This window comes from Thermothielavioides terrestris, chromosome 2 (genome assembly GCF_000226115.1).
Source record: "Thermothielavioides terrestris NRRL 8126 chromosome 2, complete sequence".
Lineage (NCBI taxonomy): Eukaryota > Fungi > Ascomycota > Sordariomycetes > Sordariales > Chaetomiaceae > Thermothielavioides > Thermothielavioides terrestris.
In genome coordinates this window covers 6,775,943-6,789,016 of record NC_016458.1, presented here as the reverse complement: position 1 = coordinate 6,789,016, position 13,074 = coordinate 6,775,943, and the positions used below count along the sequence as shown (strand labels likewise).

General features: G+C 61.7%; 5 protein-coding genes across 5 annotated transcripts; 4 read left to right on the top strand and 1 right to left on the bottom strand.

Annotated features, from left to right (window-relative positions):
• Positions 1–368: 368 nt before the first annotated feature.
• Positions 369–2,673, top strand: THITE_2115103 (uncharacterized protein). The gene is made up of 2 exons (XM_003653034.1): positions 369–1,554; positions 1,622–2,673. Exons 1-2 carry the CDS (start codon positions 633–635, stop codon positions 2,437–2,439), a joined length of 1,740 nt encoding a protein of 579 aa, XP_003653082.1. The 5' UTR covers positions 369–632; the 3' UTR covers positions 2,440–2,673.
• Positions 2,674–2,717: 44 nt separating this feature from the next.
• Positions 2,718–4,955, top strand: THITE_2115102 (uncharacterized protein). The gene is made up of 6 exons (XM_003653033.1): positions 2,718–2,912; positions 2,986–3,083; positions 3,142–3,322; positions 3,391–3,857; positions 3,962–4,426; positions 4,506–4,955. The coding sequence occupies exons 1-6, from the start codon at positions 2,828–2,830 to the stop codon at positions 4,875–4,877; spliced, it is 1,668 nt and encodes a 555-aa protein (XP_003653081.1). The 5' UTR covers positions 2,718–2,827; the 3' UTR covers positions 4,878–4,955.
• THITE_2115099 (uncharacterized protein) lies at positions 4,845–8,614 on the bottom strand. The gene has a single exon (XM_003653032.1). The coding sequence runs from the start codon at positions 8,526–8,528 to the stop codon at positions 5,034–5,036; it is 3,495 nt and encodes a 1,164-aa protein (XP_003653080.1). The 5' UTR covers positions 8,529–8,614; the 3' UTR covers positions 4,845–5,033.
• A 1,277-nt stretch (positions 8,615–9,891) lies between these two features.
• On the top strand, positions 9,892–11,542 carry THITE_151754 (uncharacterized protein; the record flags this gene model as incomplete). The annotated part of the gene is made up of 3 exons (XM_003653031.1): positions 9,892–9,914; positions 10,103–10,450; positions 10,501–11,542. The coding sequence occupies 3 exons, from the start codon at positions 9,892–9,894 to the stop codon at positions 11,540–11,542; spliced, it is 1,413 nt and encodes a 470-aa protein (XP_003653079.1).
• A 587-nt stretch (positions 11,543–12,129) lies between these two features.
• THITE_110393 (uncharacterized protein) lies at positions 12,130–12,574 on the top strand (the record flags this gene model as incomplete). The annotated part of the gene is made up of 2 exons (XM_003653030.1): positions 12,130–12,288; positions 12,380–12,574. The coding sequence occupies 2 exons, from the start codon at positions 12,130–12,132 to the stop codon at positions 12,572–12,574; spliced, it is 354 nt and encodes a 117-aa protein (XP_003653078.1).
• Between the last annotated feature and the right edge of the window lie 500 nt (positions 12,575–13,074).

Below are 13,074 nucleotides of genomic sequence, written 5' to 3'. Positions count from 1 at the left end.
GATATTGGATAGCTCCCCTTCAGGCTGAGTCCTCAGGGTGATTTTGATATCTAGGTATGTAGTGATGCGTCGTGAAGCCATGGTTTGCCTATTCAAATGGTTGCATGGGTTGGGCCATGGCAAAATCAAAGCGATAGAAGAGCTGCGAGCTGTTCGTAGGAAGTTTGAAGCGTTACAATAGGTGAGAACAAAGTTATATTCCCCAAATCCAACCTGCGTTGCGGCCTGCAGTGGAGATTGCATACATTACAGTAAAGGTAATGGGCCTTGATAGTCGTGCCTATGCACTTATCCGTATGCACTTATCGGATAAGGGGGAGCCCTCTGCGGATGTTGTGTGACGTGCTCCACCAGGATCGCAGCCACACCTCGATTACAGAACAGCACCATCGCACAACTGAATGAAGCTCTTGCTTAGGTTTTTCTTTTCACTTTCCTCCCCGTGATAGGAAAAGTCTTGAAACAGACTTTACTGCGCTGAAAATAATCCTCTGTGACCAGGCGGGGGCAACCAGCCAGGAAGCCACAGCTCATTGAGTCACCGGCCAAACCACAAGTTTCCGGGGGACGTTTGGCATGCCAAGTGACAATGAGCAGCGTATGACACACAACATCTGCCTGTCCCCCCCCAGATGCTCGTCGGACTTGCCCGGATCCAGGCCCTGCGCATCTCAAGCTGCTCCAACATTTTGAGCCTCATGAAGCGCAAGCTCCAGCAAATCTCATCTCCCCCACCAGCAAGCCCCTCGTCTCCGTCCAAGAAACTCACCGTCGCGATGCCTGCACGCCCCATATCCACCTCCATCACCCTCACCGCGCGCGAGGAGCAGCTCAAACAGCTCCTCCTCGACGCCGCCAAATACATCGACGAGCAGGACCTGCACCAGCAGGGGCCGCCGCCGCGCGAGCCCCTGGTCCTGCGCTGGGCCGGCGGCTGGGTGCGCGACAAGCTGCTGGGCATCGCGTCGCACGACATCGACACGGCGATCAACGCGATGACGGGCGAGGCCTTCGTCGACCGGCTGCGGGTCTACTGCGACGAGCCGGCGCACCGGGCGCGCCACGGGCTGGCCGACGGCGACGTCGGCCGCCTGCACACGGTGCCGCGCAACCCGGACAAGTCGAAGCACCTGGAAACCAGCACCATCCGCCTGTGCGGCCTAGACGTCGACTTCGTGAACCTGCGGAAGGAGACCTACACGGCCGAGAGCAGGAACCCCGTGGTCGAGTTCGGCACCGCCGAGGAGGACGCCCTGCGCCGCGACGCGTCCGTCAACGCGCTGTTCTACAACCTGCATACCGGCCAGGTAGAGGATTTCGTCGGCGGGCTGAGGGACCTGGAGGAGGGCTTGCTTCGCACGCCGATGGAGCCGCTGCAGACCTTCCTGGACGATCCGCTGCGGGTGTTGAGGCTGATTCGGTTTGCGAGCCGGTTGGGGTTCCGCATTGATCCGGAGGCCGAGAGGGTCATGGCGGACGAGCGGGTGCTGGGGAGGTTGCGGGTCAAGATCAGCAGGGAGAGGATTGGCGAAGAGTTGGAGAAGATGTTGAAAGGTGGGTTGTCCTGCTTTTGTGATGAGAAGCGGATTAGTGAAGGCTGAACTTTGCGGTACGGTTGCAGGTCAGCAACCCGTGGAGTCGCTGCGGCTTCTCGACCGACTCGGGCTCTACCACGCCGTGTTCACGAACCCTGGGCGTGAAGACATGCCCAAGCCGGACGCGACGGCGTGGAAGACGGCCTACGAGTGTCTGGCGCTGCTCGAGGCCAACAAGACGCCCGGCTCCATCTACGACTTGCTCGTCACGGGCGAGGAAGCGCGGTACTACGCCTGGTCGCTGGCCACTCTCACGCCCTGGGAGCAGCTGCCGGACGATCCACCCATGAAGTCAGGGAAGCCCGCGCCGCCGCTTCCCGCGCAGGCGGCGAGAGAGGGCTTCAAGGCGCCCAACAAGCTGTGCGACCTCATCACGGCCGCCCACCGCCACCGGCACGCCATTCTGGAGCTCCGAGACGTCGTTCGCGACAGGAGGGAGGGTCTGCACGAGCGGGACCGCTTTGGCATGGCCATCCGAGACTGGGACACCCGCGGCGGGCACTGGCGGCTGCAGGTGCTGTTCGCCGTCCTGGTGGATGTAGAAGTTCGCGTGGGAATGGGCAAGGACGCAGGAGGCAGCAGCAGCTCGCAGGAGGCGGTGCTCGCGGAATGGCAGCAATTCCTGGACCATCTTGTCGAGCTGGACGTCATGAACGCGCCGTCTATCAAGCGTCTGGTCGACGGCAAGATCCTGACTGCAGCGCTCGGCGTGAAGCCGGGCAAGTGGATGGGCGCGGCGTTGGACGTGGCGCTGGCGTGGCAGCTGAGGAATCCAGGGGTGGACGATCCGGCCGGCGCTATCGAGGAGGTGCGGCGGAGGAGAGACGAGCTGGGGATTCGTTGAGGTCGAGCTCTAAGTAGATAGATGAACAGGATACCCAGATCGTGTTGAATCGCGCTTGTCAAACCACCTCAGTTCAGGAGGTCGCCGTGTATTTACTGTGTACTGTACATACCTTACCTGGACCCTAGAAGGAGGTTTTAGTGGCCGACCCACCAAACTACAGCGGGCTTTCAGCGCCTCCATGCCCCACGCCCACGCCGCTTACCTACATGCCTGCTGATTGCTTGAGTGGCCTACAACCTGAGCAGCTCGATGCCAGGTTGAGCTTTACACAGCAACTCAACAACGCATAATCAGCCCATCAACTCACTTCAGCCACCTTCCTCCACAACGCAACAGCCTGCTCTAGCTGCGGACAACCCGTATTTGATCACAGGGCGGCTTCGACATGTCGTGGTATAAACTCTCAGGCGCAGCGGCGCAGGTGGAGTCGACCGAGTCCCCCGAGGCAGCGCGCAAGCATCTCTCCCATCGTAAGTTTCGAAGCGACGTGTTGATACACTATGCCGGTGCCGGTCGCTGACGGGCAACCTGCCGCAACCTTAGATGTTCCGGAATCGTTCACCCTCGGAGAGCTCGCGGACGCGGTAAGAGAGCCCCTGGGCAGGGCCTCTGCGACGAAGCCGGCAGTGAGCAGCACCAACGTGAGGCACCACAGCTCCTTATTGTCCTCTGTCAGCTGAATCTAACCATCCGCCCCAGATTGCCGAGGTGCGTGCACAACTCCTGGCCGTCCTCGTCTGCCTGCGCTGCGAAGACCGTGTCCGGCGGTCATCCGCAGACCAGGACGCTGTCGGAGACCTCGCAAACAGCATCACCAAGATCATCGCTCCCGCCGTCTCTCAGGGGGAAGGCGTAGATCAAGACGGTGACCTACCCGCAGGTATGCTCAAACAGCACTGTCTCATAATCTATCTCCCAGATGAATGCGAGACTCATCGCCGGGGGCAGTCTTCAACGAGACCCTCACCCAGGCCCGCGAACAGCTCGTCCAATACTGCACGACCTTTTCCTCTCTCGGCATCCAGTCTCTCGAAGCGCTCATGAAGCTCGCCAGCCCCGTGCGGCTGGACGACGAGGTCCTGCTCACCCTTGTAGCCTTCGCAGATCAGACGCGTGACTGGACGACGCCCGAGGCCAAGGCCGCAGCAACGAGGCTTCTCGAGCAGCAGTTCAGGGATGCGATGCCCACGAAGGAGCACTTCATCACCGAGGTTGTCCTGCAGAGCTACCTCCGCCCGCTCTTCTCCAGGGCCAAACCGGCATCCATCACGGCGTCCGGTCGGAAGGCAGAGTACGCGGACAGCTCGGCGGCTCGCGGCGAGAACATCCCGGACGACTCGGCCTTGACCAAGCCGTGGAAGTACACCGACCTCCGAGCCATCCCGGCCGTAGCGTGGGCAGTCCATGAAGCAGACGTGAGTTCATTTCCCGTGTGTTTTATTAATTTTACTCGGTAAAGGGGGTATCATCAAACAAAAGTTATACATAGCTAACGCTGAGCGTTCCATACAATCTCAAGACCCAACTGATTGCCCAGCACTGGCCTCTCTTCATCCCCGTCCTCCTCGCCCTAGCCGACGACTCAACCACGCCGATCCGCCGGCAGGGCTTGCTCACCCTGACCGACTTCCTGTCCAAGTTCCCAGACAGGACGCTGCACGACACGGGCCTAGCCAAGGTCTTCGAAGACGCCGTCTTCCCGACCCTCGCCTTCCTCCCCAGCCTGACGCCCGAGGCCGAGTCGGTCGAGCTGCTCGAGCCCGCCTACGGCGCGCTGCTCAGCCTCGCGAACAAGCAGCCCCGCGCTGGCAAGGACGGCATCCCCGGCGGGCCGAAGAACGGCCTGCTGGACAGAATGCTCCGCGACGGCGTGTTCATGGCGTATTTCCACGCCAAGGCGCACGTCCGCCTCGTCGAAGTGCTCTGCCAGCAGACGGAGGCGATCGTGAACGAGATGGGCATCCACGCCGTGAAGCATCTCAAGGTGAGCGAGCGGCTCTCCGAAGGAAGCAGACTTGTCCCCCCAGACGCCGCTCACTATAATATTAATGCCTCTCGTACAGGACCTGATCCCAATGCTCTCCGCCATCATGACCGACCCGTTCGCGCCCGTCGCTCCGGGGACGCTTCTGGCCGCCGTCGGCGCGCTCCAAGCGGTCCTCGCCAACTGCTGGCCGCGGATCCCGGCCTCGCCCTGGCAGGACGAGATCATCAACGCGCTCGCCCTCTGCTGGCTGCACGTGGCCGAGCACGACAGGCGTGCGGCGGGCACAGAAGCAACCTACGCCGCCATCGAGCGGCAGCTGGCGACCTCGGCCCAGGCGCTCGCAGCCGTGCTCAAGACGGCCGAGCAGGGGCCGATCAATCTGTCGTCACATGTCGCGCCGCTGCTGGCGAAGGAGCCCCGCCTGGCCCAGCTGTTCCCATCCAGCTGAACCTTCCCCAGTTTCTCTTTTTCTCGACGCCGGGTTATTCCCCCCGGCCCCCCGGTCGCAGCCGACTCACCGCCCCGCGACCCGCCCCTCCCACACATCCCCGCGTCCAGCAGGACGACGGCGACCAAACCCGGCCGTCAGCGCCGCCGGCATCTCCTAGTCCACCGGCTGCTGCTTAAACAGGCTCTTGCCCCGCAGCCACTTGCGGTACGCCTTGTACCGCTTCTTGAGCGCGTCCTCCTCCGTGACCGTGAGCGGGTTCTCCGCAACGCGCACCGTCTCGACGTACAGCGCCCGGTCGCCCTCTTCGCGTTCCGCTTCCCCGGTAGCAGATTCCACGCCACTACTACCCCCACCCCCACCACCACCCGCAATTAACCCCTGCCTAAACTCATCCCCGCCGCTCCCATGCCCATTCCCACTCGCACCCCAGCTTCCATGGGGGGCGGTGGTGCTGTTCCCCCCCGCCTCCCACTCGGGCAGGGAGCCCAGGCCCTCGACGCGCCACCGGCCGTGCACGAAGCGCACGTACTCGGGCTCGACCGCGTCGGCCTCGGCGGGCAGCAGGTCCGACGAGACGACGAGCGGCAGGTTGTGCGGGTGCGCGACGTAGCGCGCGTAGTCGGCCGCCTCGGCCGCGCTGACGCTCGGGTTGAGGCTGTCGTGCACCACCTGCGCGAAGGTCCACTGCGCCGCGCGCGACTTCTCCAGCGCCGTCTTGTGCGGCTTGTCCGCCGCCGCGGCGGTGGTGGAGCGGGGTAGGGGGTGTTGTTGTTGCTGATACTGTGGGTGTTGGCTGTGGGGGTGGTGGTGGTGACTGTGATGATCGTGGTGGTGGTGGTAATGATGCTCGGGGTGAGAAGGAGGAGGGTGGTGCTGGTGGGAGGGTGGTGCGGAGGCGAAGGGCGAGGCCGGTTCATCGGTGAGGCTGCTGTGGCGCTGGTGATGGCCAGAGTGGTGGTGATTGTTGCTGTGGTGCGAGGTTCCGTTAGGGCCCTGCTGTTTCTCGTGCAACCAGCGGTGGAGCGACATGCTGCGGCTGTGGTGGCCGGCGGTGGCGCTGGGCGTTGGACTAGAAGGCTTCTCGCTGACGGAGGACGTCTCCGTGTCGTCGGCCAAGCGGGCCAGGTCTTGCGGCGCGACGATGGAAACTTCCTTCTTGGCCTTCCGCTTCTCCTGGGCGTCGCCGTCGGTCTCGGTGCGCACCCGGAACGGGCTGAGATCATAGCGACCGTCCAGGGTCGACTTGAAGGGGATGTATTTGATAGTCGAATTCATCTTGTAAGGGAACATCTTGGGAAACGAGGAGAGCGTGGACGGGCGGTAGTATTCGAGCCAGTAGTCATCGTATGCGGATATGGGTTTCTTGGTTGCCGCTGGCTTAATGGCGGGGTACGGCGGGAGCACGCGCGGCTCCAGAAACTCGGGGGTGTACCAGTTAATGTAGTCGCGCTTCCGCTTCTCGAGCCAGGTACGCGGGTCCTCGTGGTGGAGGTAGTAGTCCGTGGCCAGGTCCCAGAGCATGGGTTGCCCCTGCGCAAAGATGTAGTTGCCCAGGAATAGGTTGTACGCCTCCTGGCGTTGGCCGTCGAGGAACGAATTGTTGTAGTAGCGCTTGAAGCTCTCGATCATGTCGCGCGAATGGCTGGTCCACTGGTTGATCTTGCGGTACGTCTCCATGGTGTTGACCAGCTGCGACCCGCCATACTGCACGGCAATGGTGTCGCCGTGGTCGTGCCACATATGGGTGAACAGGTTGACCGCATCGGTGTCGTACTCGACCGTGGTCTCGCCTAGGATGCCGAGGGCATGGAGCTGGTAGCCCAGGGCGCGCTTGCCAATGACAAACTGGGCGGCATTCGTCCGGTCCAGGCAGTCGATGCAATTGGTCCGCGCCACGCCGTTCTGCACCCGGATCGGGGTGGTGTGGCCGTCGCCATTCTGGAAGAAGCCCGTTGTTCTGACGACGTCCTCAGCGATGGTCTCGAGGGTGCCGATGACATCTTGATCGCGGCTCTTGGCGGCGCGCGACATATCCCATGCGCGATAGATGATCTTCTTGTCGGCGGGCAAGAACTGGTTGAGATAGGCAATGGCGCGAGTGTACTCGTCCAGCAGCTTGCTCTCGCGCGGCGTCCGCTCGCGAGCCTTGATCAGGTTCAGCACGTAGATGGGCGCGCCGTAGCGCTCAAACAGATTGTCGAAGTGCAGGGCGGCCGCCGTGTAGAAAGGGTCGACCAGGTTCAGCTCGATCGGCGGCTTCGGGGTGACGCCGGTATTGTCCTGCGTCCAGTAGAGCGGGATGGAGCCGCGGTGCTGCACGTACGACGTGTAAGTTGGGCTGGCAAAGAACCTGGGTCCCGGCGCGTGGAACGACGTAGTCATGGCCTCGGACACGATTTGCTCCGTCTCGACGTCGTTGGCCACGTATCCCAGGTCGTTGGCGCCCCGCTTGAGGAACCTGGCGCCGGCAAAGAACCGGCTGCGGCGAGCGATGACGGTGATATGGGCAGTCCGCCCATAGACAGACACGGCGGCCTGGTCGATGTATCCGTGGATGATGGGGCGGCACCAGTCGAACGGGGCGTTGAGGACCTTCGCGGCCGGCTGGAGCAGGTGGTGATTCCAAACGAACATGGGGTTGAAGTCGTCGTCGGCAGAGCACGGACGGCCGCTGAGCAGGGCTGTCCGTTCGCGGGCGATGTTGTGCTGCAGAGTGCGGGTGATGTCGTACGAGTAGCTGTAGTAGAAGGACCGGGTCAGGTCCAAGTTGTTGAGGATGCTCAGGAAGCGCGACTCCTCGGTGTTGCGCTGGTCCATCTTGAAGTTGGGAGAGGTCAGCGGGATGAGGTCGGTGCCGTCGATCTGGTAGACGTAGTGGCCGCCGATCATGGCGACGGTGCTCTTCTTGGTGATCAGCAGCATGTAGTAGGGTCCCGTGAACTTGATGAAGCCCAGCAGGCCCCAGGTGGTGCAGCGCAGCTTCAGGCCGCCGGTCCCCTTGTTGCCATCGTCGATGGTGTCGAGCAGCTGGTTCATGTCCTTCTGCGAGTACACGGTCTTGTCGTCGGTGATGCTCAGCTCTGAGGCGTCCTCATTGGTGCGATCGATCTTGAGGATGCGGTAGCGCTTCTCGGTCACGTCGCCACCGACGATGTAGAAGCGGCTGGCCGTCTCGTACAGGCTGAAGCGGTGCATCTGCTGCTTCAGGCGCGGCCGCGGTAGGCCGTTGCCGGCGCAGGTGGCTCCCCCGCCGCGCCCTTCGTCGTCGTCGGCATCCTCGACGGTCTTGCCCAGTCCAGGTCGCGACGGCACATCAGGGCTCGAGGTGCGGTGGAAGGGGCGGGCAACGGCGGGCTCGTCCTCGTCGTTGTCCTCACCCACGCCGCCGGCGGCGCGCGAGGGACCCGAGGCCCCCGAGGTGACCGAGTCGGCGTCGGCGCCGGCATTGTTGTGGAGCAGCGGGAAGATAGGCTCGGCCGGGTCCTTGGCTGCGTCGGGCGCTCGTTGTTGCGGTTGTGGTTGTGGTTGCTGCTGCTGCTGTGGCTGGTGGCGTTCTTGCTGTGGCGACGGCGCATTCTGCGAGGAGGGCGCAACGACAATGACGCTGGCGCCGGTGCCGGCGAGCTCCGTCTCCACCGCATCAGCCATCGTCGGCCGGTCGTCTTAGTGTCTTGGTGGCCCTGCAGTGCTCAGCGGCACCTGCACAAGCGCCTGGCGGTCATGAGGACGAGCGGCCAATGTTGAAGCTTGTAGGTATTGGAGGGTCCCGTCCGGATCGGGGCCGATCCGCAGTTGCAGTGGCGTCACGGTGCTGCCCTGAGCCCCACGCACCCCACCTAACTTCCGGGGGTCAACAGTGGAATGCCCGAGCACTGCACCCGAGCCCCACATCGCCACTGCGCCCACCGGGAGGGTGCGTGTAACGGTGCGATTTAAGTCCTGCGTAATGCAATTCAAGGTCTAGGCTCAGTGTGGATCTACGCAGTAAACTGTAGAGTTGTAGGCCACTTCCTAATTCCCATCCTTACGAACGTCATTCTGTTTCATCTCATGTCCCTCCTCGACTTAGTGTAGTGTACGGAAACGGACCACTTATCAACACCCAAAACCTCGGAGAGTTGCTGCTTGATGCTACATCAAATCTAGACGGATAACGTACCGAAACAACAACATTGCTCGTCAAGTCACTGGGGAGGGGACAAGCATGTACCTGGGAGCATGCCCCCTTGGCCGAACAGAAGACGCTTTCCTCGGCCGTTCCATGATACCTTACCTCCGTTTCAGCCCTGGATGATAAGACCAGACATGGCATGGTCTGTCCCGAGTACTTGGGTATTTCGACGACTTTGCATTCATTCATGGGCAGCCACAAGACTACCGTCCCCACGTGCTGGGCTCGCTCTGGCCCAACTGGCCAACTGAACGGTCACGTCGTTCGGTCAAGTTCTGGAACCACAATGGAAAATGGGGTCGATGTTGAAGACCACATGCTCGTGCCCCATCTATGCAAGATCGAAACAGGCCGACGCTGGCTGGCCAAAGGGCAATGGTTCAAGGCACCAGGTCCGTTGCGATGCCTGGGACCCGGAAGCCGTACCCGATGTTGGCGCTCTCGGCTTCTTCATCGGCCTTTTTCTCTAAGATAGGGCGCCATGTGACGGGCTCGACACACTCGTGACGTTTTGCGAGATAACGTCAAGCTTGCATGATGCTCAGGATAAGATGGGAAGCCCTCAGGATAAGATGGGAATACGTGACCGTTCTGCAATCTCTGCCCTTTGGGCGGAACACCACCACCGTCATCTTCGAACTCTTCGAACTGGTGCAACCCTCGAGACATACCTCGTTTTGCTCCCAGTCAAGACTTCTCGCGGTCCCCAAGATAGGACGGCTACTCCTGGCAGTGGTGCCCAAAACGGCTTATGCCACCGCCGTGACTCCTTTGCCGCACCGTGGCCCTTCCTCGTCACTTCCGCGTCGAGGTCATATGACGGTCTTCCAGAGCCAGACCATGGCCTCATCAGCATCTGGAGCGTAGGTCGAACCCAGTCCTGTATCATAAGTGACATGCTTCTTACGATACGCGGCTGCGATCAGTCCTCCAGCGCGCGTGCCGCCAGCTCCTATAATGGGCCGGTGAGTCGTGGCCCGAGCCCGGGCGGGAGCACGGCCGTGGCCTTCTCAACACTAACACCCAGCCGCTGACTTGCCCTCGTTACCAGGCCACCTTCCTTCACTTCATTATCACCGCCACCTCCGCGAATTCAAGGAGGGACCCTTCTCCCGGCGCAAAGCTCTCCTTTCCAGCCTCGGTTCACCGGGACCGGCACCATCCTGATAGACCGCTGCGCCGTGGCACACTACACGCTCATCGACTATGGCACATTGGCGTATTACGCCCCGTTCATTGGGTGCATCGACAGCCAGCCCGACTGCTGCCCGTTCACCCCAGAGACTCCCGTCCAGGGGACAAACGCCTCAGTGTATCCCCAGCCACATGATGCGAGCGAGGCAGTCATGAACAGATGCCCGGCGGACTACTACTCAGTGTCCGGAAGCTGTTGCCCCAAGTACGTCGAAGAAAATTCTGAGTGTTCCGGCTGAACACTGACCTGGATAGCGGCTTCACTCCGTGGACCACCCTCCTGGGAGGGGAAACGCCGTGCCACAGTTCCGTTACGGAGGACATGACGCCGCCGCCGATCACGACAACGATCAACGCTGCGGCTTCAGTAGCGTCCAAGTCCACAGTGACTGTATCGCGCACCGTGTTCGCACTGCAGTATGCCGTCGAGGATGACGGGTCACGCTACTCCCCGGGACAGATCGCCGGCATCTTTGTCGGCGCGGCGACTGGTCTCGGTCTGCTGCTTGGAGCGGCCATACTGGCGTGCACCTACTTGAAGGCGGTCCGAAATCGCAAGCGCGAGAAGGATCTACACGCCAACTTTCTCGGTCCCGCTCAGGGCGTCTCCGACCTGCCCGCGTCCCCCGATGCTGTGCATCGCGCAGATCTCGTACCTCCACCAGCCTACAGCTATCCTGTGCTGGATCCTCTGCCTATGGCCGAGCTTCCGGCAGCCAACACTGCGCCGGTGGAGCTGCCGGCCACGCCGGTAGCGGGACTCGTTCGCCCTCCGTACGAGCTGCCAGCTGAGGATCGCCGGATCGCCTCCACGCCCCGCCAACCGCCCAGCACCTCCACAACGCCTCCCAGATTCTACCGCAGGAGGAGCCGCTCGGCCGGCAACGCAAACAGGGCTGGCCAGCGTGACCCCGGATCCAGCATCTGCAACACCCCCGTCCAATACTACCGCGGTAGGCCGAAATTCGAAGCCCCGCCCCCGACCCAGCAGAGCAGCGGCGGCGCGAGCGGGTCATCCGTCCGACTTTACAGAGGAAATCCCAGACTTTCCCTCTTCGCACCAGCCCGCCGGCCCAGTCCTGATCAGCAGCCACTGGTGGGAGGGGAGCCGTGCTCGGACGGAGGAGTCACGCCTTCGGACGGAGAAGCGACACCCATCGGCCGGGAGATCGCGCCCCCGGAGAGCGAAGTGGCGCCTCCAGGACGAACACTGATGCCCCCGGCTATTCGCGGAGTGAATTGGGAACTGCGAGTGTCCCATCTGACACACCCGCTGCGTGAGATCAGGCGCCGGTAGCCTGTTACTTCAGTTGCCTCGGGCGCGCTCGCTGCGGTTTGTCCGTTGGAGGGTAGGGGGGCATCACAGCAATGCTCTGTCCTTTTCGCTGGGTCCAAAGAAATAAAATAAAAAATGATTAGAAAAACACCATTAGGAAGCAAGTTTAGCCAAAGTCGGGAAGGGAAAACAACCCAACCGTCAAGACGCTTGGTTCAAGCTGTTACCGCGGACTTATTGTCTTCGGCGAGCGGCTGTTTACTTTGGTTGACGGCTCCTCCCAAAAGTGACGTCAAGAGATAACAGCTTCTATTCAAACAGCCGGTTGCGCGTGATGATATCAGTGTTGCTTGGCGTCCTAGACCGTTGATTGTGCAGTCTGCTGTCGGCTTACCTCCGCCCAGTGGCTTCTCGTCTCAGCGTGTGCCCGACGACCGATGCAGCACCAGCCGGTATTCCAGCAGGAGAGGCCACCGGGACGCCGTGACAACAAGCCGTTCCCGCGCTCCAAGCTTCGACTTGCAAGACACGTACTATGACCCGCGGGGCAGATGCTATCTCTCAACACAGCAGTACCTCACGCACCTCCGCAGGCAGAGAGCAGTATCATGCCGGGTACCGCGACGACCCTCACCGCCGAACAGCCGTCTCCGAAGCCCGTTGCCACGGCAGCAGCAGCAGAGCTCAGGCCACGGATCCCTCGAGCCGCCGTCAGCCTCGCGGAAAAGCCGCTCACCCTGTGGCCCATCCCGTTCCTTCCGGTCCCGGTCCCGCTCCAGCTCCCCTTCCACCACCACCACCACCAGAGCAGCCACCTCCCGCCAAACCTTCACCCGTAAACCCAACCCCAAACACCAGTCGGCCAACTCCCTCGCCCACGAGGCGGCGCAGCATACGCTCGAGGCGGGCGCGGTCGCCGCGCTGCAGCTGCGGCCCGACCCGGCGCCATGGCTGGGGGCGCGCAAGGGCAAGGGCGGGCAGGCGGCGGCAGCGGGCGGCGCAGATGCTTATTCGTGGGTTGGTGCTGGGGAAATAAAGAGTAATAACATCTAGTTAGAGAGGGGGGAGCTGGCGGGGAGGTGGGTGGGGGGATGGAGAAGACCGGGGAGGAGATAAGGCGGATGCTCGGGGAGAGGACTAAGTAACGACCTCGGTCTATGCTTCTTTTTTTTATAAGCAAAATTCTTACCTTTCTTTTCTTGTTCAGGGAAATAAAGAAGTGCAAATGGAGCCCTGCGAGGGGACGATATGCGGCGCCTTAACTGGTTAAGAGAACAGAAGAACCGGGGGGTCGGCACATGCTGCCCGGATGGCCAAGGTTGACACCGGCATGTTGGGGGATATACACTGCAAAAGACAGAGTAAACGGGCCGGCGTTGTCTGCATGGTTCATTTCCGAATAAGGAGAATCGTTCACGTTATGAAGCTCCGCACCTCTGGAGGCTCGAGGTATTCCTCCACTGAAGTACACTCGTTGCCATTCTCACTTGGCCACTAACACGAGTCGGGAGTCCGGTGACTTCCCAGCTGAACGGGACATTCGGACCACGACC